The sequence below is a fragment of the Phyllobates terribilis genome, unplaced genomic scaffold (genome assembly GCF_046119375.1).
Source record: "Phyllobates terribilis strain yellow unplaced genomic scaffold, ASM4611937v1 Scaffold_7463__1_contigs__length_37515, whole genome shotgun sequence".
In the NCBI taxonomy this organism is placed as follows: Eukaryota; Metazoa; Chordata; class Amphibia; order Anura; family Dendrobatidae; genus Phyllobates; species Phyllobates terribilis.
The window spans coordinates 3,912-29,293 of NW_027370204.1; the positions used below are offsets into that span (position 1 = coordinate 3,912).

At 38.5% G+C, this 25,382-nt stretch overlaps 1 protein-coding gene across 1 annotated transcript; it reads right to left on the reverse strand.

Moving 5' to 3' along the window:
• Positions 1–679: 679 nt before the first annotated feature.
• Positions 680–8,668, reverse strand: LOC141251669 (uncharacterized). Its single transcript, XM_073670391.1, has 8 exons — positions 8,638–8,668; positions 8,111–8,222; positions 7,315–7,924; positions 4,861–4,944; positions 3,750–4,746; positions 3,545–3,617; positions 1,766–1,798; positions 680–878 (listed from the first exon to the last, which is right to left on the reverse strand). The coding sequence occupies exons 1-8, from the start codon at positions 8,666–8,668 to the stop codon at positions 680–682; spliced, it is 2,139 nt and encodes a 712-aa protein (XP_073526492.1).
• Positions 8,669–25,382: the final 16,714 nt, after the last annotated feature.

Consider the following 25,382-nt stretch of genomic DNA (forward strand, 5'->3'; position numbering starts at 1 on the left):
TACGACTCGGCTGTCCATTCTGCCCCCCACAAGTTCTTCATTATAGTCGTCGATCCCTCTCATAGGGGCAAGGATGAGTATAAATACAAACCGCATCACCCATGCCTGCGGCTCGCACACAAGGTTCTTGCGGGTACGTTCTTTGGGAAGAGAGAATTAAACAAGTTCTCCACCTATGACTTGTGGTACACGTACAGCCTGATGAAGCAGTGCGGGAGCACCCCTGATTGGATTTTCGTCTTTCTTGAGATCTGCAAGAACACGAGGATGAAGGGGCCGGTAAAATTAGCTTTGGGGGCATGATTTCCCTGCTCATAATGGGAGTTTGTAACATTATTGTGGAGACGTTAGTTGCTGAGGACAAGTTTACCGAAAGTTATTTGTACGATGAACGAATGCTAGTGCGATCCGGTCTCGTGTCAGGAGAGCCCGAAAATTTGACATGGAAGTCCGGACAGAACAATGCCCCCACACTCCACCTTCCATAAAACCTCAACTATGGACCTATCTAGAACTTCCGGATAGCCCCCAGTGGCACAACCATTGAAGATGCGGGTCCGGCAGAGCTAGAACTTGGCATGGGACAGGGGGGAGCAGCCAGTTTGTCTGGCCAGGTCTAGGAGGAGCGTCTGCCTACACAAATGCATGAGCTTTAGACGAGATACGCCTAAATGCAGTCCTAGTTTTCCAGCTGGTCAGCATTGGAGCAGCAGATGTCGGTATGTGGCTCGGCATGGAGGACCTCCAGACCCACATTTTCGGCGCGCGACAAAGCAATCAACGGGATTTCTCCCATTATTACAACTACAAGCAGCACTGGCCGCATGAGTTTGAGCAAGATGGCTATGATACTAACAGGCGTTAAACAGTCATTGGTCCTGTCAAAGATAATCCAACTAACTTCCACTAGTAAAGCGGCAAGTCGGAGTCGATTCCTCAGGGAGCCACAACGATAGTTTAACTCAAATTGTGTTATCAGCAGTAAAAAGGGGGTTTTTGGTTTGGAAAATTATCGAAACAATAATAACTGAATGCGTTGGATTTTGTTAAAACTTATAATAATGAAAAGCTCAATCTTTCAGTCTCAGCACATTATTCTTATGGAAAGTTGATCATCGAATTCTAATAAAGTTATGTTCTTTTAAATAAATAATCTAGTTGTCCTACTCTTTGTTCGTAAATAGTAACTAGTCCAAATAGTCCTAGAAACCCTTGTTGTATGCAATAACCAAAGAAATCCTAAGGTTCAACTACTCAACAGCATAAATATCAAAGATATGTAGGCCTATGCAATACCATTGGCAAATCACCGATACTTGACACAGGTTTATAATCTCTACAAAATAAGCACTCGCAAATAGTCTATGCTAATTTTGATTGCTACCTAAAAGACAAGACTTTTCAAATTAAATTATCAAGCCTAGCAATATGAATGAATACTAATCAACCTAGTTGGCCACCTAGATAAAATCAATATCAATCAATGACAATAATCACAAGAGAAAATAAAACAATGCTAAAATTATTATTAGACATAAACATAGAATCCTCACAAACAATTCCTCGAATAATGGCCTCAACCTAAGAGTGAAATCGTAAGGACTTAGCCAGACATAGCCAAGAGAAAGCTATACATAACTATGGATGAACTAACCAGGGATGAAGGTAGAAGATGGCACAAAGGTGGGAGCTTTCCTCTTGGCTGCTGAATCTCTCTAAGAACTAATTGTGAAAAGTGGCAAAAGAATAACTAACTACTTCTAACCTAAAGACTAGAGGCTTATATAGTGTGTATCCTCTAGGAAATAAAATAACAGAAAATAAATGATAAAAAGGGAAAAACTGATAGATTCCCGGGCTTGGATCTGCAAATGGGCCGGTATAATGCCGAGTCGCGATCGAGACTTTTTCCCAAGTCACTCAGAAATGGCTCAAGACTCAATCGCTACATCGGGGTCGCGATCGCTACTTCCATGTCGAGGTAAAGTTGCGATCGAGACATTATAGTCTCGACCGCGACATCCATGTCGAGGGAAACTCTCGATCGAGACACTCGAGTCTCGACCGAGACATCTTCTCCATAGCTCTTCTTCGTCTTGAAACCTTCTCTCGGACTGGTCTTCGGTCTTCTGTAAGCTTCCGAGGCTGCTCGGCTTCGCCTCTCAGCTTCTCCATGGGTGTAGGTGTGGTCGTCTTCTCTCTAGCTCCGTCCCAAATGCACTAGAGGTGAGTACAAATAGGATCTCCATAATACAATACCACAAAATAACGCTTAAGAGCATCCCGCGAATCTATAAGTGAACAATCATACCTGATTCCGGGAATACCACTTAATAAGCACCTAAACACCACTAATCCTAAGCTAATAGTCGCTAGTTACACCATATAATAAGCTCCTATCAAACCTCCCCACATTTAAACTTTGCTCGTCCTTGAGTAAGCAAAATAAAACTCACTCCTCCTAAAAGCACAAAGGTCTACAGTAAGTGTAGAGAAAGCCTGCTAGCGACTATACTACAAACTCCAAAGTGTATCGAGCACTAACCTACTCCGATCTATCTCCTTATGTCTCCTAGATGTCCTACCCAAAACCCTCCTTATTTCTCCACCTTCATATGTCACCACTCCATAGCAATAATAAAATCGAACCAAATGGTGTGCGTTTAAGCACACATGTGGAATCCTAATCTCCTCTAAGGATAAGGGTACATAAATATGACATAATAAGGATAAAATCGAGTCTCCCACTCGCTTATACACTTCTTATTCCTCCTCTTCGAGTAATGTCCTAAACCACTAGATAATATGATTAATCCACAATTCACAACCACCAATCCTAATTTAAAATTCTGCATAATACAACCACAACAGTATGCATCAAACACCAAGAAACAGAAATCTAATCCTAGGATCTAACACAACCACCGATAATATATAGCAAAACTAATAAACTAATGGAATGGTAGGCATGCAAAGTGTGGATAACAATAAGCTCATAAATAAGAGAGATAAAAGGCTAAAACTAACTCCTTATCCCTCCTTGGTGAATCCTAGAACCCGAGACATCCTTCTACTCCCTTCTTATGTCTCCTGCGCCAATAAATATATAATCAAATAAATAATCACAAAACAAAGTAAAACCCATGCGCCCTTTCTGTTTTTTTTAAAACAAAACTAATGCAATTGTTCAAGATGCAACATAAATTCTGGTACAGACTCGATCCAAAAATGACACAAAACAGTTCAGCAGAAAATAAGCAAGAAAGACTAGAAAAAAACACATAAACCTCCTCCTCGGTACGGTAAATCCCCTCCCCACACTTGAACAACGCATTGTCCTCAATGCTGCAAAAGAGGACCTCGTAAAAATAGGGAAGAGGGGGAAATACCCGGTCGCGTTCGAGACAAAAAGTCGCGGTCGAGACCTTTTTCGGAATTTTTTTCTCAAAGTCAGGTACCGTCGTCTCGGTCGAGACATTTGTAGTCGCGATCGCTACTTCTCCTTGGGGTAAAGTCTCGATCGAGACCATGTAGTCGTGATCACGACTCGAGTGATTTTGGGGGTTTTTTCGGTTTTACTCCACCAATGGCTTCTCCCTGCTGACTCCTTAGTCTCTCTAATGAAAATGACAAAAATAAAACAAACAAATGGGATTAAGGTTAGTAAAAATCCCCCGGGTTGCCTCCCGGTCAGCGCCTTTGTTTAACGTCGTTGGCTCGACGTAACCTCGCTCCTTAGTTTTCTGCACCAGGCTCCTCAAGAGCTACCTCCTCTATTACCTCGTCGGAAAAGTTCTCATGATACGGTTTTATCCGCTGACCGTTTACCTTGAAGGTGTTGTTGTTGGTCTTATCAAAAAGCTCCACCGCCCCATGAGGGAAGACTCGGGCTATGACATAGGACCCGCTCCATCTAGACTGCAGTTTACCTGGAAAGAGTTGAAGGCGCGAGTTATAGAGTAATACCTTGTCGCCCATATTGAAAGTCATGCGTAGTATGTGTTTGTCATGCCACGCTTTCGTTTTCTCCTTGTATATTGTCGTGTTCTCATACGCTTCGCGGCGTATTTCCTCCAACTCATGCAGCTGCAATTTTCGATGCTCCCCAGCCTCATCTATCTCCATATTGCATTTCTGGAATGCCCACCATGCTCCATGCTCTAGCTCCAATGGTAGGTGACATGCCTTTCCGAACACCAAGCGGTATGGGGACATCCCAATGGGCGTTTTGTATGCGGTGCGGTAGGCCCATAGTGCATCGTCGAGGCGGAGACTCCAGTCTTTCCTGTTCGTTGCGACTGTCTTTTCCAACACCCCCTTAATTTGCCGATTAGAGACCTCGGCTTGTCCATTACTTTGTGGGTGATACGCTGTGGAGATTCGCTGGGTCACTCCGTATTTCTTAAGTAGAGCGCTGATCGTCTTATTCTTGAAATGAGTCCCTTGATCGCTTATAAGGGCTTTCGGGATTCCGAATCTAGCAAATATATTCTCTTTAAGGAACCCTACAACTACTTTTGAATCATCAGTCTTGGTGGTCTTTGCTTCCACCCATTTGGAAACATAGTCCACCACAAGTAATATATATAGATTCCCATTAGATTTAGGAAAAGGTCCCATAAAGTCTATCCCCCAAACATCGAAAATCTCACAAAAGACTAACGGTGTTTGTGGCATTTCATTCCTTCGGGATATTTTCCCAACCCTTTGGCACCTATCAAAAGTTTGACAAAAGGCATAAGCATCCTGAAAGATGTGTGGCCAAAAGAAATCTGTGTCAAGTACCTTCCTAGAAGTCTTATTGGGCCCGAAATGCCCCCCACATGCGTAAGAGTGACAAAAAGAAAGAACAGACTGTACCTCATTATCCGGGAGGCATCGTCGAATTACCTTGTCCACGCAATGTTTCCATAAGTAGGGGTCATCCCACATGTAGTATTTCGCCTCACTCTTGATTTTGTCGCGCTGAGCTTTGGTGCAGGCAGGAGGGAATTCCTCTCGAACTAGGTAGTTTACTATGTGTGCATACCATGGCGTGAAGGAGCGGAGGGTGAGTAATTCAGTTTCGGGGGCGTAACTGGTTATTTCCGCGGGAGGGTCGCGATCGAGAAGGGGGGGGGGTCGCGATCGAGACTTTATCCCCGTGACCAAATCGCGATCAAGAGAAATGGGTCGCGATCGAGACAATTCACCCGTGGCCAAATCGCGATCGAGACACTCAAGTCGCGGCCGAGACACTGGAAGAATATCGATTCGGCATAAGGACTCATCTGGAAATTTGCCCAGCCTCGATCTCGCCTCATCACCACCATCATGAACCAGGCGACTAAGATGGTCAGCCACGGAGTTCTCGGACCGCTTTTTATCCCGGATCTCTATGTTGAACTCACTTAATAATAAGACCCAACGGATGAGTCTAGGCTTTGATTCCTTCTTCGTCATGAGATAGCGGATGGCTGCATGATCGGTGTGGATGATCACCTTTACCCCGAGTAGATATTGTCTGAATTTATCGAGGGCGTACACCACAGCTAGAAACTCTTTCTCGGTGGTGGAGTAGTTCTTTTGGGCGCCACTTAGTGTCATTGACGCGTAGTAGATCACGTGCATTGCTCTCCCCACTTTCTGGCCTAAAACAGCTCCCACAAAACAATCGCTAGCATCACACATGATCTCGAATGGTAGAGACCAATCCGGCGCCTTGATGATCGGCGCAGCAGTGAGGTGCGATTTCAAGGTATTAAACGTCCGCTTACAATCGTCGTTGAAGGCAAAATCCACCTCCTTTTTCAACAGCTCACAAAGTGGTGTCGAGATCTTTGAAAAATCTTTTATGAACCTGCGATAAACCCTGCATGGCCAAGAAAAAAACAAACTTTGCGCACATTAGTAGGATAAGGTAAGGACTGAATTACGTCAATCTTCGCCTTATCGACTTCAATCCCTTTAGAGGATACAATGTGACCCAAAACAATACCATGATTCACCATAAAATGACACTTTTTCAGAATTTAACACTAAATTGGTTTCTACACATCTTTGTAGCACAAGTTTCAAATTATTTAAACAAGCATCAAATGAATCACCATGGACTGTAAAGTCATCCATAAACACCTCAATAAAGTTCTCAATATATTCGGAGAAGATACTTACCATACATCGCTGAAATGTACCTGATGCATTGCAAAGTCCGAATGGCATTCTTCGGTATGCGAAGGTACCAAAAGGACATGTGAAAGTAGTCTTCTCCTGGTCTTCCGGTGCTATGGCCACTTGGAAGTAGCCCGAGTATCCGTCGAGGAAACAATAATATGCGCGACCTGCAAGGCGTTCTACCATTTGATCGATAAAGGGGAGAGGAAAGTGATCCTTACAAGTTACCGCGTTCAGCTTGCGGTAGTCGATGCAAACACGCCATCCATTCTGCGTTCTTTGAGGCACCATTTCACCAGCCTCGTTCTCCACTACGGTAATCCCTCCTTTCTTCTTAACCACCTGAGTCGGGCTGACCCACCGACTATCCGAGATTGGATAGATCATATCGGCCGATAATAATTTCAGCACCTCTTTCTTTACTACTTTCATCATGGGAGGGTTTAATCGCCGTTGGGGTTGTCGGCTTGTCTTAGCTCCTTTCTCTAGTAGGATCTTGTGCATGCATGTAGAAGGGCTTATTCCCTTGATATCAACGATGGACCAGCCTAGCGTTGTGATGTTGCTCTTTAGGACCTCCACCAATCTTTCTTCCCGCTCCTAGCCGAGTGCACTCGAGATGATGACCGGTATCGTGCTTTCTTTGCCGATGAAGGAATACTTTAGGTGTGGAGGTAGCTCTTGTAGCTCAATGGTGGGTGCATGCACAATAGAAGGGAGCGGTTTCTCGCTCGGCAATGTAAGTAACGTGGTCCCACCGGCCAAAAGAGTAGCTGGAGTATCAAACTCAACTAAGACCTCATTCACATCAGCAGATAATATAATGTCATGCTCCTTAGAGCTTACAATGCTATTTTCTACAACAGATTGGAGTGAGTCAATCCCACACACATCAAAAACTTCCTGCACAATAGGGTCAATCGAATCTATAGATAAAGCAGAATCATCATTCGCAGGGTATTTCATAGCCTCAAATATGTTAAAGCTTACTACATCTCCATCGAACTCAAGTGTAAGCACCCCACTTGCGTAATCTAACTTAGTATTGGCCGTTCTCATGAATGGTCTACCCAGGAGGATAGTCGCAGCCTGGTTATCAGGCCCCATATCTAGTACATAAAAATCAGCAGGAAATATTAAATTATCAACCATCACCAAGACATCCTTGATTATCTCTTTCGGGTGAACCGTTGACCTGTCGGCTAGCTGGATCACAATCCCTGTATCAGATAAAGGCCCTAATCCTAGCAATTCATACAAAGAGAATGGCATAACATTAATAAAAGCCCCTAGATCTAGCATGGCCTTACTAATCTTCTTCTCACCGATGATGCAAGGGATACTAACCATCCCTGGGTCTGAGCACTTCTTTGCTATCTTTTGCATAATGGCTACGGACACTCTTTCGCTCACCTGTACCTTTTGCTTACCTTTCAACTTCTGGTTCCTCTTGATGGTGCAGAGCTCCTTCAAGAATTTAGCATAACGAGGAACACTTTTAACGAGGTTTAGCAAAGGGATGTTTACCTCACACTTACTGAATGTTTCGAAAAGTTCTTTGTCATTTGCAGGTCTGCGTGTGTCCCTCAAGGCTTCTAGAAAGGGTGCATGTGGTTTTTTGGCGTACAGCGGAGGGAAGTTAGGCCTCACATAGTTCTCTTGTCGTAGCTTGAAATCACCTCGGTCCTCATAGTCATCCTCAACGTGTACTGCAGGCGAGTCGCGGTCGAGATCACAGGGTCGCGGTCGAGATGTTGAAGCTTCTGGTGAACTGGGACAGAGTCGTTGTCGAGAAAAATTGTCGCGGTCGAGACATTTTTTGGAAAAATTTTCGGAACCCAAATCACCGTCATGTCGGTCAAGAAAATCGGGTCGCGATCGCGACTTGTCCTCGGGGTCAAAGTCTTGATCGAGACTTTCTTGTCTCGATCGCGACTTTTGCTCGGCCTCTTTTTACAGCAGCTTTTCTCCTCCTTTCTCTTCGAGTTTCCGCCCACTTTGTAATTGTACGGCGCTGATGTTTTCTCTCAGGTCTCTCTCGGCTTTGGTTTTCGTGAGTTTGGAAACGACTTCGTGTAATTGCCCAAATTGCCTCTCGAGATTTCTGATGCTTCACTCAGTTGCTTGGGCATGATTTGCAAATTGTTTGGTCAGGGACTTTAACATTTCCTCCATAGATGGTTCCTGCGGTTTTGTTGATATGGTGTGCGGTATTGGTTGTAGTTGCTCCTCGGGTAGTAGTTGTTCTAATATCGAGGTCTGGAGGGCCCAAATCCTCCCATAGCATGCACCTCAGTGATGGTTGGATCTTGTAGTTGCGGGCACTCATCAGTATAATGACTCTCATTCTCGCAGATACCACATAATCTTGATGGTTGTTGATTTCCACCGACAATACTTTTTATCATGCTTTTCAACTCAGCAATCTCGTCTTTCCATCCTAGCTCTCTGGAGCTCACAAAATTAGCTTCTTTTCTTGCATACGTTCTCCCAAGCTCCTTGTGCCCTCAGCCATTTCGTTCAATCGTGCTCTAGCTTCGGCGGGAGTCAAATTCAGCACACTCCCATTGCACGCAGCGTCAACTAATCTCCTCTCGTTGTCTAGTAACCCGTTATAGAGGTGGGTCACCAAATCTTTCTCCTCGAACCTGTGAAACGGGCAGCTCGCACACAGTCTCGCGAACCTCTCAACGTATCGTACAACGTCTCAGCGTCTTGCTGTTCCACCATAGCTATCGCTCGTTTCAACGCAACCGCCTTCTTGGACGGGAAATACTTGTTGACGAAGGCTTTGTGAAGCTTCTCCCATGTGTCGATACTCCCGGTGGGCAGCAAGTAATACCACTGGCACGCGGTATCTTTCAGCGTGAGACCGAAAACTCTCATCTTTATTTGCTCATCTGTGACGTTACTCGGCTTGCTACAGCTACAGATGTCGTGGAACTCACTAAGATGCATGATCGGGTCCTCCCCAACCAAGCCATGAAATTTCGGTAGCAAATTGATGAATCCGGTCTTTAGTTCGAAAGTAACGCCGTCATTCAGGGTAGGCAGCGTCACTCCTTAGTGTTGTTGCGTCAGATCAGGGACTGTAAGCTCTCGCAATGTTCTGGCCGCCATTGATTCAGTCACTGGAATGAAATCAAGTAAATCTGAATTAGTAGCACGGGTGTGGACCATAAGATAGGTCCACACCAAGATAACACAAAAAGAAGCGAACTATGACAGTTGACTCCCCGGCAACGGCGCCAAAATTTGACAGGCGTTAAAAGGTCGTTGGTCCTGTCAAAGATAATCCAAATAACTTCCACTAGTAAAGCAGCAAGTCGGAGTCGATTCCTCAGGGAGCCACAACGATAGTTTAACTCAAATTGTGTTATCAGCAGTAAAAAGGGGGTTTTTGGTTTGGAAAATTATCGAAAACAATAATAACTGAATGCGTTGGATTTTGTTAAAACTTATAATAATGAAAAGCTCACTCTTTCAGTCTCAGCAGATTATTCTTATGGAAAGTTGATCATCGAATTCTAATAAAGTTATGTTCTTTTAAATAAATAATCTAGTTGTCCTACTCTTTGTTCGTAAATAGCAACTAGTCCAAATAGTCCTAGAAACCCTTGTTGTATACAATAACCAAAGAAATCCTAAGTTTCGACTACTCAACAGCATAAAGATCAAAGATATGTAGGCCTATGCAATACCATTGGCAAATCACCGATACTCGACACAGGTTTATGATCTCTACAAAATAAGCACTCGCAAATAGTCTTTGCTAATTCTGATTGCTACCTAAAAGACAAGACTTTTCATATCGAATTATCAAGCCTAGCAATATGAATGAATACTAATCAACCTAGTTGGCCACCTAGATAAAATCAATATCAATCAATGACAATAATCACAAGAGAAAATAAAACAATGCTAAAATTAGTATTAGAACATAAACATAGAACCCTCACAAACAATTCCTAGAATAATGGCCTCAACCTAAGAGTGAACTCGTAAGGACTTAGCCAGACATAGCCAAGAGAAAGCTATACATAACTATGGATGAACTAACCAGGGATGAAGGTAGAAGATGGCACAAAGGTGGGAGCTTTCCTCTTGGCTGTTGAATCTCTCTAAGAACTAATTGTGAAAAGTGGCAAAAGAATAACTAACTACTTCTAACCTAAAAACTAGAGGCTTATATAGTGTCTATCCTCTAGGAAATAAAATAACAGAAAATAAATGATAAAAAGGGGAAAAACTGATAGATTCCCGGGCTTGGATCTACAGTTGGGCCGGGTATAATGCCGAGTCGCGATCGAGACTTTAAGGTCGCGGTCGAGACTTTTTCCCACGTCACTCAGAAACGGCTCAAGACTCGATCGCTACATCGGGGTCGCGATCGCTACTTCCATGTCGAGGTAAAGTCATGATCGAGACATTATAGTCTCGACCGCGACATCCATATCGAGGGCAACTCTCGGTCGAGACACCCGAGTCTCGACCGAGACATCTTCTCTGTAGCTCTTCTTTGTCTTGAAACCTTCTCTCGGACTGGTCTTCGGTCTTCTGTAAGCTTCCGAGGCTGCTCGGCTTCGCCTCTCAGCTTCTCCATGGGTGGAAGTGTGGTCGTCTTCTCTCTAGCTCCGTCCCAAATGCATTAGAGGTGAGTACAAATAGGATCTCCATAATACAATACCACAAAATAACGCTTAAGAGCATCCCGCAAATCTATAAGTGAACAATCATACCTAATTCCGGGAATACCACTCAATAAGCACCTAAACACCACTAATCCTAAGCTAATAGTCGTTAGTTACACCATATAATAAGCTCCTATCAGATACCGAGGATTTGGGCAACGAGTGAGGTACTGATTCTCCTTCTTCTTATCTTTTATCTTTGTCTTTATTTTCACAATAGAGAAATTGTGTGTTAAATGTGTGGGGGAGGAGAATTATATCTTAATAGGGTATTTGTGTAAATCAATAAAAGTAAAAATTTGAAAGAAAAAAAAAGAAAAAATCGATTTCTGTATGTCTCGAGTTTATGTGTCGGCTATAATATTCCTTACTTTACACCTTGTGGGTCCGTAAAAGGGTACAGTGATCTTGAGTCTATGGAATATATTTTTGATGTTGATATCATAAGTGTAGTATGGTGATGACATGTTGGATCAATTTGGGGACTTTGACTTGAGCATGTGGAGTATGACTAGGATGCACTAGAACAATACTAAGATTGCACTTTGACCATTTTATCTCTTATTTTATCACATTATCCTCATTATTTGGCTTCCGTCCTATTTTATTCGGAAAGTTTTTAAAAGAGAAGGAATAAAGGTAAATGAACTCCTAGTGAAATAAATCGGAAGAGCATGCGGTCTCCGTGGTGTGAAAGATCACTCCGGGTTCGATTCTCCATGGCTAATCAAAGAGTTTCACTGGCTTGTTCGGACCGTAAGACAGACGGTCCTGTTAGCTAAATAGATGGATTAAAAAGAAGAAAGATAGAGAAAGTGCATGAAGAGGATAAAAGGAAGCCTACAAAAAATGTTTAATGTGATATTACTTGAGTTGAATTGTGGTGTATGTGTTTTCGATGGTGTTGGAACTCGTGTTGTTTTATCATACGTTGTGAAGCATGTGAGGATTAGGATTGTTCGTTGAGTTGATTGTTCTTTGTTATCATTCATATGTCGCTTGGGTAAAGACAATTGTTGCATATTCTTTGGAGGCATTATCGTGTACTTGAGTAGGACGAACATGGTAAAAGCTTTGGGGAATTGTTGATGCCATCTAGGTCATTTTGAGTGTAGATTTGTTTGAATTGTTTGAATTGTTGAGTCTTGAATGTACATTGTCGAAGTTTTGCGCTAGATTCGGAATCTACACCTGTACTTGGATGTTTTCAGGTGTCTATGGAGTTGAATTGTTGATTTGAAGATCACTGCCATCAATATTTTTCCACACTAGCTGAGTCCGTGTCAAAGGAATGATGAGTTCGTTGGACGAACAAGGACTAAGTGTGGGGGAATTTGATAGACTCTGTTTAGTATAGCGCGTATAGTGGTTTTTAGCATCACTAAGAGGCGATTCGTGGAGAATTTGTGTGCAATTTGATGTTTTGGACTTTGTTGGATATTAGGAGCTTTAGGAAGGAATTGCAGAGTAAAAGAAGAAGAGCTGAGAGATGGCGCGATCGTGGAACAATGGGCATGACCCCACCAGACAATGCGCGACCACACACCCATTCGAGGAGGAAATTGAGAGTCACAAAAGTGGCAAGAGCATGCCACACTTTGCGCGACCACGCCTGTGCTGGGACGACAAACTTAGATGGGCCTCGCGAGCAAGAAATCCATCCGGGCTTTGTTACTTCTGAATTAGTTTTGAATTTGAGTTTTGGTTTTAAAAGAGTTTTGGAATAGCTTCCATTTCTCATCTTAGACAATTTGATATTTTTCTACGTATCAAGAGAACTATGCATCACTAGTCTCTTTTCATTTTGTTCAATTGTTGAAACCTCCAGATTAGCTTGGCTGTAAGACTTTTATCATTGTTCTATTTAATAATTTGAGTTGTTTCATGTCTCTTGCATTAACTGTTTATTGAATTGGATTTATCTGTCTAGATTGGACTCCTAGGTATATTAGATTGATTCATACTGCTTAGTTTGACTTATCCGAGTTGGAGAGTCTTATCATTAGGTAGGAAAGCACTTGCATGATCTAGTTGAACTTGTGATTATAGAGAGAGTTGATTGCATGTTAAATATCGACCTTGAGTCAATGGTACTGGATGCACCTATCTATTATTGAGTTCATTGCTGCTAGGTTATTAATTCTTGATAGTTTCAGGGTTGTAGCTTAGTAAGGGCTATTATGACTAGTTGGACTAATAGCTATATTAGCACATGGATTAGGACAACCATATGAATTGTTGAACTTAGTATTAATAGTTGTTAATGATCAACCTGCCAATGTATGTGTGGATGTCTATTAAACAGTGTGTGTTTTCCTATTATTTGCTTATTATTCATTAGTTAGATTAGTTCGTACAACCCCCCCCCCCCGGTTACTTTATTCATTAATCATATTAACTACATAAGAATTGAATATCTGCCTAACTGTGGGATCGACCATCTCCCACAGTACTAACTAGAGTAGTTGGATAGGCAATTTATATTTGATTGAGCATAAAGACACGTTTTGTGGCTCGTCACCGGTTCACTTGCATTTAAGATCCAGTTCACTAGCTGGGTTCTTCATCAATCTAACCATCAATTATAGATGAAAGGGTTGTGTTCTTGTGATTTCGATTCTTGATCCATTGAATTAACAAATTGGGCCATGGATCATGGTTTGTTCGTCTCCTACCTTTCCCTTACTTTGTTTTGTTTCATTCAGTCAGTTGAGTCATATCCACGTGAAAACACATCCTATTCCACAACTTGTGTTTTTCATCATTGTTCAATCATCATATAAGGGTTGTTGGTGTCTAGATCGGGTTCATCGTGGTTCATTATTCGTATTAGTTTGTGTCAAGATGTTTGACTTGACTGAAGGTTTAGATTGAACATCGTAGACCGGGCGGAGAGTTGCAACCTCTTCTGGTACCAGTGTGGAAATGGGAATACATTGCCATGAACTTCGTTACGGGATTGCCTAGAACTCAAGGGAAGAAAGATGCTATCTGAGTGATCATTGATCGACTTACTAAGAGTGCTCATTTTGTCGCTATCAAGTCTACTTGGAGAACTAAAAAGGTGGCTGAAGTGTTTTTGCACGAGATAGTACGTCATCATGGTACTCCGAAAATCGTAGTCTCTGACACGATGGTCGTTTTATGTCATGGTTCTCGAAAGAACTACGTAAGGCCGTGTGAACCAAGTTGAGATTCAGTACTACTTTTCACCCACAGACGGATGGTCAGTTAGATAGGACGATTCAGACTCTTGAAGATATGTTGAGAGCTTGTGTCATTGATCGAACCACGAGTTGGGAAAACAGTTTAAGTTTGATAGAATTCACATATGAAAACAGTTGGCATGCGACCATTAAGATGGCCTCTTTCAAAGCGTTGTATGGTCGGAAGTACAGATCGCCTATTTGCTGGGTGAGAACGCTGACAAGATTTTGTTGGGTCCCGATCTTGTGGAAAGGACTGCCTCAAATGTCGCGTTAATCAGACAGTGAATCCTCACAGTCCAGAGCAGTCAGAAGTCATATGCAAACTTATGTAGATTCGTTGATTTCGGAGTTGGTGACAAGGTATTTGTGCGAGTGTCTCCCTGAACGGAATTGTCCAGATTCAGGAAGCACGGGAACCATAATCCTCACTATATTGGACCATTCGAAATCCTCAATCGATTTGGATCGTTGGCTTATCGTCTGGCATTAACACCATCAGCACACTAGTTCATAATGTCTTTCGCGTGTCCATGTTGAGGAAATACGTGCCAGATGACTCTCATTTTCTCAATAGTGATAACATCAAGATTCAAGAGAATGAAACGTATGAGGAGAGACCTGTTCATATAATGGAACAAAGGGACAAGAAATTGCGCCGCAAGATGGTTTTGCTTGTCAAAATTTTATGGTCCAAACCCGGATCCGAAGAAGTGACTTGGGAAACCTGGGAGACCGAAGTCGATATGCGTAGTCGTTATCCAGAATTGTTTTTAGCATAGTTTCAGGTCAAAAATTTTCTTGCGAGGATAGTTATGTAATAACCCCTATTCTTGTTTCGCATTGTTTTTTATCTTTCGGATCTAGTCTTCTTTCGGTCAAGTTTTGGGGTCGAAACTTTTCTTAATGGGATAGTATTGTAATAACCCTCTATTTTATACTTTAATAATGAAGTTGATACTTTATTGAGTATAAATTAAAATTTAATTATATCTTCAAGGATTTTTCTTACTTTTAAAAACACCTTAAAAAGACCTATAACTAAATTGAAGGTTGAAATTATCCTAGAAGGGTAATTTATTTTTTGGCTTTGAGAAAGCTATGGGTAAATCACCATTTTAAGTCTCCTCCTCCTCCTTCTCATAGATCTACTATTGAAACCTCTTCCTTTTCTTTTCCATATGATAGTTATTGCATTCTTATCTCTTGATCACGCATCTTCATCATCACCATTGTTCTATAAATGAGGAGCTTCTCCCTCACTTTCACTCTCAGCCCGAATGTCAAATCCTATCAGTTACTCTAGTTTGAGCCTTTATTTACTTATTTTGACCAAAATTTTGAATTCCCCATACTCAAACTAGTGGAGTTTGACTCTTGAACATCCATTTCCATTTCCGAATGATATCAACTCAACTCCAAAGATTGTAAGTCGTCCTTACACTCTGATTTTTCAACCACTTATATTTTTCTTTGTTTATGAACTTTTCATCAATATTTTTTGAGAATATTGAGTCTAAATTGTACTTCTACTCTATAATAATCCAACGACACGGACTCGCCCAGTTTCATCATAATTTGACCCCTGAACGGGATATTCAAAGTTCATAGCGCAACTCAGCCTCTGATTTCCAACGTGAATAGTGAGTACTCACGGTTTCCATTTTCCCAAGTCTATAGTTCATATTTTCTTTATTTTCTTGATGCTAAGTTGTATTTTGTTTTGCTACAAAGTCAACGATACCAACCACGTCCACTTTTGTTATCATTTGGTCTCTGAACGAGCTCTTCGAAATTGATTTCAAAGTTCATCAACTATTTCCGACGTGACCAGTAAGTACTCACACTTTTTACTTTTCCAAAGGTTATAATTCATCTGTTGTGGATTTTCTTGATTCTAAATTTTATTTCGTTTCGGTACGAATCCAACGATATCAACAATGTCCGATTCCATGTCCGTTTCTGTATGAGCATTGAACAAGCAGTTCGAACCCAGCTGTGTAACAACATATGTTCTATTATATTCGGGTTTTTGGTAATACTATAAGTATTATGTCATTAATTATTGGTTTTAAATGTGATAATAGTCTCCCCACATCGGAAGTTGAGATAATAAAAGTCCACTATATAATGTCATGGATTACTCCTCCTATCACCAATTGGTTTTAGGATGGAACCCCATGGCCTTGTATTGTGGGCCTAATGAGCATATGTGCTCGTGTACACGACCTCCGTGTTTATTGGCCCACCAGATTTTATCATAATATCAAAGCGGGTTCCGGTCTGGGTTCGTTTCTTGGTTTATTTGAGCTTAGCTCGCAATGTTGTCTTGATATGGACGACTCCCTTGGCTTGTCGATTTGAAAACATAGTTTGGGTTTCACCAGCTATTATGGCGTGACATGCGCTGACCCACTTGTCAAGTGGCAACTAGGCCAGACCAGTTACCACTTAAGGGTGTGTGTAAGAATAGGCTTACCACATTGGAAGTTGAGATATTAAAAGTTCACTATATAATACCATTGATTACTCCTCCTCTCACGAATTGATTTTCGGATGGAACCCCATGGGCTTTTATTGTGGCCCTAATGCGCATATGCGCTCATGTACACGACCCCCGTGTTTATTGGCCTACCAGATTTTATCAATCTTTAAACAAATATTACAATTAAATATAATATATATACATATGCTTATACGTGTCATCAATTGATTTGTTCAGGAATCAAGCCCGTCAACTAGAAACCCTATCTCCTTTCGATACGTATCAACATCTTCCGATCTAAGGCAAGTAGCGGTTTGCTCTTCCTTATTTAATTTACTCCATGATTGTCTTAATTAACAATGAGTCCATTGTTATATTAAGTTGGGATAAAGTTATTCTCTTGTGTGTTGGGAACATTAATTATAAACCTAAAACAAATGTCATATTTAGGTTGTATGCATATAGTTGCTACACTTATTATATATATGCACATTATTACCATAAGGTGATAGATGAACTATTTTGTGGATTGCTATGGATATGAATGTGTAGTTAGTACGAGTATTCGTAGGAACACTATGTACCTTGTGAGTTCTAGTTGTTTCTGTACAACTTGGTATTAGGAGAATGTGCCCTAATATCTTTTGGTCATGACCTTACCCTTATATGCGAATATAAGTGGTGGTGCCCTTAGCTAGTGTCGACAATCGGGATGATTCCCTTCATTCTCATTATGAGACATTATTAAAAACTTCAACGTAATGATCATTTTAGAAGTGAGAAAGATCGTGTACCTAATTAATGTGTTCCAAAAAATTAGTACAACTTGGACACTTGTCTGGCCTCCTGGTTAAGTAAGTCATCTTTTCAATCTGAATTCAGACAACACGTATGCGGTGAGGTTGCTCGTTGGCCTAATTATTCATGGGAGGTTGTTTATAAAACTATTATTGTGAAATACTTAAAATATTCCCACACATGTAAACATATTTATATTATATAAATAATTCCTATAAGACTCAGTTGCATTGGAGCCCTCTCTTGGTATACTTAATTCTCATAAGACTCCATTTTGTTAGAGTCTTCTTTGTTATATATATTTATATATCTTTTCCTAACCCGGTGGATGTGTTACAGTTTCCCTCGGCTAACTGCTTTTATTTAAGAAACCGATGAGACTTAACTAGATATGACTACATAGAATCTCACATAAATTCCACTTGCATAGTCTTTCATTAGACTAACCGACCACCATTTTCCTTGCATGGTTGGCTGGTGCCATCCGTCCATATACGGCACGTGGTATTTCCGAGGCATGAAGAAGATTCAGGGTGTCAGGCAGTTGCGTGTTTTCGTTGTTGATTTAATTAAGGTTAAGATATTCTGTTGGATATTTATATTATTAAGACTTTCGCCATGTTTTATTATTGGATTTGGATTTGAATAATTCTTATGACTTTGTAAGACGCTTCAAGATCGTTATGAATGATTTGCTAAACGTTATAGTATTTAATATTTTTAAAAGTTTGAGTGACTTTAAATCGAGGGTTTCATGTTATTGGCGGTAATTTCCGATTGTATTTTGGGAGTATTACATTAAGAAGGTTATATATTAAAACTTTGTATCATATTAAATAATAATAAAATTGTACATTTACTTAGATGATCTTGCATAATTACTCATAAAACATTGCACATTTAATAAGAATATCATGCACATGTATAGAAAACTTATAGTATATTTGATGCACATCTACAACAACCAAATTCATTGGGCTTGTACTTTGTTAAATAAATTCTCGCACAATAATGATATTTCAATGCACGTTTACTTTTGTAGAAAATCAACTAAATCTAATCACAATCTAATGCACATGTACTTATAATACCCTGCATATTTACTCATACAATCTTGCACAATTACTTATAAAACCTTTCACATTTACTCATATGATTTTGCACAATTACTTATACAATATTGTATTTTATTCACACGATACTGCACGGTTACTTATTAAATATTTCACATTTACGTAAAATATCTTGCACATGTATAGATAATTGATGCAAGTTTGATTTATAATTTTTTGTCATTTTTCTTTTAAAAAGGTCAATGTTGATATTTGACCATGATCTTTGACCGTGTTGACCATTGACCCTTGACCGTGGATCAATCCTAGTCATTGGATTTGAAAATATTCACTCGCTAGCATTCATTCTCATTGCTTACAAGTAAAAACTTTCTCAATCCTAACCATTAATTGGATTTGAAAATATTGATCATATCTTTTATATTTAATTATAAATGAATCTTATAATAAAATAGAAAATGATTTAAGTAAAGAATACACAGAATAAGAAGTATAAATAAAGTATTATATAAAAAAATTACTATTTGTTAACTATGATAAACATTTTTACTTATATTGTGACTCAATAAAATATATTAATATTATTTATTTATTTATTTATATTTTAAAATAATAATTTATTTTGTAAATTATTTTATTTTGAATTTTTTTTTTATATGCATGGTGTGTAAACTAGTTATGTAAATAATTAGATTCAAAACTGGGTATAAAATCTAGAACAGCAGAAATTCTTCATCTAACATCTTATTAGGTAGTCCAATTATAGGTCATAAAGATAGCATTTTCATATTTTATAATATGAAGACGAAATAAACATACCAACTAAAGCAAAACAACATATAACATATGAAAACACTATTTTTATTACCTATAGAAACCTGTATAAATTGTCTTATCTATCTATTTATAATTTGTAAACCGGGTCTTATTATTCCTACGTGTTATTAATATGGATAGTCACATTCCATCACGCGATAAAGGTGGACCGTTGGGTGGAGTTGCATTTATGTTTGTGATTAACAACTCCTCATCCGTCACGCGAGCATCCGAACAGGCACAAAACCAGTCCACGCATTTTGTGTGGATGGGCGGTGCAATAATGCACCCATTAAAAACCCAGTCCATCCCGTCACTTTTCACTTCACTCTCTTCACTTTCACTTTTTCTCTCCCGTAACTCCCTTTTTCGTCATTATGGAGCTCTCAAGAATTTTTACACTTCAATGTCGTTAATCACAAATTACTCCCTCGGATTAACTCCCTCAGATTAACTTCGTATTATAGACAGGGTTGGAGGACGAAGAGAGAAGAGGAAGGAAAAAGGTACGAATTAGGTTTTCCATTTCAATTATGGGCGATTATGACTCTTATAGCATTCTCTTGATTTTTTTTCTAGCTTCAAATCTATATTGAGTTCGTGTAGCTAACTATGCTCGAATTACGGAGATTAGGGTTTGAGTTGGTGAACTTGTGCATATCCGTGTAACTATTCTATTAAAAATGAAGTTAATGTTCATCATGTTACTGAATTTGAACTTGTGCATGTTCTTGGAGTTACAGTAGCTATGCTGGAGGATGAAGAGAGAAGAGAAAAGAAGAAGGAAAAAGGTATGAATTAGGTTTTTATGTTCTTGGAATTATAGTAACTATTTCTGTTAAAAATAAAGTTAATGCTCATCATGTTCCTGAATCTGAACTCGTGCATGTTCTTGGAATTACAGTAGTTATGATGGAGGACGAAGAGAGAAGAAAGAAGAAGAAGAAAAAAAGGTAAGAATTAAGTTTTCATGTTCTTGGAATTACAGTAACTATTTCTGTTAAAAATGAAGTTCATATTTATCATGTTCATGAATCTGAACTTGTGCATGTTCTTGGAATTACAGTAGCTATGCATGTTCATTTGAACATCATCTGAAAAAAATGAAGTTTTATTAGTCATTATAACTATTGATATTGTGATATATCGTGGAAATTATGCAGTGATTAGATTCCCTGAAACAACAATGACCATAGGAGATGGTACTTATCAACAACAAGAACTAATATCAAAGAACTTACATGACAAGCCTATCAATCCCGAAAAAAGAAAAAGGTCAGAGGAGGGACCACAAGGTAATGTTCACCAGATATGTGAGACTTAGTGTTCATCAATAATATATAAAATGTTCATTAGGTTCCTTCTATTTGTTCACCAGATATTTATGTTCAGGTCACAAGTATAGAATATAGATCTATGTGAGACTTTATATTCAGCATGTTCATCAACAGTATGTGCAATGTCCATTACATTACCTATATTTGTTCAGCAGATATTTATGTTCAGATAACTAGTATAGGATAAGATCTATGTGAAACTTAATATTACAACATATTCATCAATAATCTATACAAATCTTCATTATGTTCCCTATTTTTATTCATAAATATTACTAACAAAATGTTCATCATGGCAGAAAATATCAAAAAGTCAAAAGGCGAAATAAGTAGGACAACGCCTGAGTTCCCTTTTGCTAAGAGTAGGAGTTAACCTATGCTCATTGTTAGGACAATGAGATCAATGAGCTCTATGAATAAGAGATGTGGAGGAGGTAGGTTTTGGAGCTCTATTTGAGTGGAAAGTTGAGAAGTTGTTGGGTAAGATTAGCCACTGGTTGCTCCAGAACTTCAATACTCTATCCTGCATCGTAGAGCTCAGATCAGAGGGGGTTAAGCACAAGATAACTATGGATGATGTTCACACCTATCTAGGGTTCCCAAAAGGTGGTGAACCTATTGATTCAAAAAGAAAATACACCAGTGAAGAAGACATCAAATACCAGCATCTTCAGGAGGAATTTAGAGGCCAATTTAAGAAGACGATAGATAAGGAGACTGGTGAGACAAAGGTGATGGAAGTATCAAAGATTCATGCATCTGACGTTGCTGAACTTTTGGTTAAAACCATAGTTCCTGGAGAATTGTTCAAGCGGAATCTTATCATGCTAATCCACGCAACAATAGTGGATAGCCAACCGAATGGTAAACTTAATTACAACATCGTTCGCCACCTAAATGACACATCGAAAATCCCAACCATGGATTGGTCTAGGCTGGTTGTTGACACAGTAATTAAAGCCAATGAATCATTCGATAGGACACGGAATGCAAGCTTCTTCAGGGGTCCAATTATCTTATTACCGGTACTTGTTCATCACTAATATTCTAGTTGTTCACATGTTACAACTAAAATGTCCATCACTAATATTCTAAAAAATGTTCACATGTTACGACTTATATATTGTTTCATTAAGTTCATCAAGACTTCATTGAAAGTTCATCAGTTGTGCTCTATGTGTTCATCAATAATATTCTACAAAAATGTTCACATGTTACAACTTATATATTTTGATCAAGTCGTATTGAGGAACGAAGAATCAATCAGAAATTTCCTGATATTAGTCAATTGGAATTCAACACTATTACGATCAAGAGAAGCTGAAGAAGTAAAGATAGGAGGATTCAGAAGAGGGCATGTGAGAGATCCACTAGTTGTGAACACACCCAATGATAGAGATGAGGCTTTTAAGAACAGGGAAGGGATGCATGAGGATGAGAGTTTGTTGGTAAGCGACTCTTCATTAACTCTACATTATCTATTCAGCAGCTCTAATGTTGTTGTTCATCTCTACTATTGTAACTTGTTCATTAACTCTTCATTATTTGTTAATCATCTCTATTATCGTTGTTCATCAATTTTTCGTTATTTTTTTCAATAATAGGTGTTTCTAGAACAGCATATTCAAGAGGGAAGGGATTTGGCTAAGGGGATAAGGAATTTTTTAGGAAGAATCGAGAAGGCACCAATAAGATTAACGAACAATAGCTTGTTTAAAAAGATTAATGAAGCAATTGAAAGGATGCTAAATTTAAGGAATGAAATGAAATGGATCGAATCAATGAAGAGGATGAATTTGAAACTCAACAAAGATTATGGGAGGAAGCTTCGAGGTGTTTAGAAGAAGTGGAGAAAACTATTCAAGCCAATAAGAATTTTAATGACAATGTGAACAAACAGCAAGATGACTCTAGCAATATCCCGAGATTCTCTTTAGGTATAGACTCCCAATCTCAAGAGGACACACTACAGAATGTTGACAATATTTCAAGATATTATCAAACCACGGTCAAGGTACAAAATGTTGATAAATTTAGATTCTTAGTTGCATTGATAGAAAACTGATAGTATTACATGTCTTTTAAAAATGTAGTTACAAGAGATGTAGTGGAGAAAGTGAATCAAGAAAATGAGCAGGTTAACCAAGTTGATGAGAGGGGGCTGTGCAAGAGGAGAGGGAGATATGCGAAGAAGTTATAAAAAGTGATGCTCTGAAGGTACAATACAATATAAAAAATACTCAATACAACTTCATCTAAAAAAAGGAAATAGCACATTCTATTGATTCAAAAAATTAGTCGCCAAATAGAGGCCAAAATTCAGAGAAGAAAGGAAATAGCGCCGACATTAAGCAATGCGCAGATTTGGTTGAAGGAGAACACGCGCGATCTCCGCGCACAGATTTCTAACCGTCAGATGTAACCTAGCTGTATCACAATCAAATGGTCCACACGCATTTTTTTTTATCACATAACATAATTTTATTGGCTGGTATTTATCCTAACCCAAATACATTTTTTTGGTAATGTCCTAACCCAAATACATGGAAACAATGTTAGGAAGACCAATAGAAGAAAATCTTATAAATATTATCAACATATTGATGTATTGTGTCTATAATTGAATTGAAATCTCCTATAATAGGTTGTCTAATTTCCATATTTAATGAAATGCATCATCTATATTAAATAGTAATACTAATATATGTGTTATATTTTGAACTTGATTTGCATTTTCACAAATAAATGCAAAGAAATCTTATTAAATTTATATTATTAATCAAAAAAATTTAAAAAAAGAAGAAGAAGAAAAAAATTGCGTGGTTCGATCTGTTAACCCAACCCGACCCGACGATACAGCCGTTACAACTTGACCCATTGTGACATGGTAAATTTTTTGCCCGAAATGACCCAAACCCGAAGCATTGTACCCCGAACCCGACCTGACCGACCCGATTACCAAGTCTAAGTGCTTTCAAATTTATTTAGCGTGGTAGTGTAAAATTTTATTGCAATTATTATTGATTATAACAATTGGTTTATATTTCTATGCATATGATTTGTAGTTCATGATTCTGGTATATGAATAACATGTAGGCAAATAAGTTAATTATTAGTTTTTTTCTTGAAGAAATATATTAGGCTTGCAAGTATTATTCTGGGTTTGGGTGAGATTGAGTTTTAGTTTATTTAAGGTTTAATAAATCTTCATTAATAATTAATATTTAATGATTATAATTAGAATATTCTCTTTCCAAATCTCTATAACTAGTGGAGTTGTTGATAGCCCCTCATTTCTCATGAATCATTATATTCACATATAGTGTTTCTCTATAACGGTTTATTTAGTTGATAAGAATGTAATTTGTAAGTTTTATTTGCTTATATCATACATTTTTCTATCAAACCTTTTGCATTGAACTTATTAGAAATTGTATGTTTGGTTAATTCAGATAATAATTACTAATATAATTAAAAAATATCTCTCGTTTAAATTACATGTCAAATATTCTTATTGCTATTTCTTACTTCATTTTTTTTCAATTATTTTTCTTCTTATAAGTTTAAACTGGATTGAGGGTTGTTCTTATGCTCATTCAATCTTATATTTTTCTCTTCTAATTTTATGAAAATTATATATATTAAGGTAAGATTTCTTTTATATTGGTTGACAAGTCATTTTTTGTTAAAGGTAAAAAACTCTAGAGGAAGAGGAAAAGTTAGATGGTAAATTATAGTGATTGATGATGTATGTTCATTAGAGTTTATTTCTATGGAAGGGGAAAAGTTAGATGTAACACTCAATGTATGGAATGATGATCATTGAATGCAGTTAATGAATTTGAAAGATAAACGGATGGTGGAGGAAGGTTGAAGGTCAAAGCGATGTTATACATATCTCCATTTATCATATTAAATTAAATTTAAGAAGCAACAACGATTAGTTAATTGTTATAAATGTTGTCTAAGTAATTTCTGAATTACGGTTTAGAAGGCAAAGAGGCGTGCATCACAATAGAAGGATGGAATATCTAGAGTAAATGAGAGAGGTGAAACTCATTTTTTTATAACAAGAATTCGAGAAAAATTATATACCTGCATATTCCCTGGATGAGTGGGGTGCGATACTATAATCAACATCATCATATGAACAACACAGAGAACCATAAGTCACTGAAAAGGAGAATTTTGATATAAAATTGGTTGCACAACGAAATTGAATTGATTACCTTGATTTTCAGGATGAAAAAGATCCCTAGAATCTATTCCGTTAAACTCAGAATTGCTATCCAATTCTTTCTTCTCATGCTCAGTGTTCTCCATGCATTCACCAAACAATGTTTATTTGGTTAATACAGATTAGAGATGTTAGTAGAAAATTTCACAAGCAAGTAACATGTACACGAAAAATATCAACAACTTATGCGTATCGAAAAACTAAAGCATGAAAACTACAAATACATTAAAAGTGTGAGAAACCTAGAAAAAAAACATCATGATCCCAAAGAGAAAACAAACCTGAAACTTTGGAAATGGAGAGGCATCGTTGTCACCACATGCATCATCATTGTTGATAGGAGAAAGATAGGAGAAAAAAGTCATGGCTTGTAGGAATCAGAAGTTTGTCGTTGACATAACTGGAATTCTAATTTGGATTTTTCTATCGAATTCTCTCAATTGTGAATATTTTATAGTCTTCAAGTGCTTAATGATCAGAACAATGCAAAAGGATTTTGTTTTATTGCTCAAAATTGCACCATAAGCTTCTTCTTCTTTTGTAACGAATGAAGGGAATAATGTTCATTAAGTAAATGGTACATTTA

Excerpts from the sequence above, each read along its gene's own strand:
- LOC141251669 (XM_073670391.1), bottom strand. The coding sequence starts at position 8,668 with ATGGCTGAGGGCACAAGGAGCTTGGGAGAAC. Across the intron at positions 8,223-8,637 it reads CACAAGGAGCTTGGGAGAAC|TCGTTTCCAAACTCACGAAA; the intron begins GTATGCAAGAAA and ends AATTACACGAAG. Across the intron at positions 879-1,765 it reads TATAAGCCTCTAGTCTTTAG|GACCAATGACTGTTTAACGC; the intron begins GTTAGAAGTAGT and ends TATCTTTGACAG.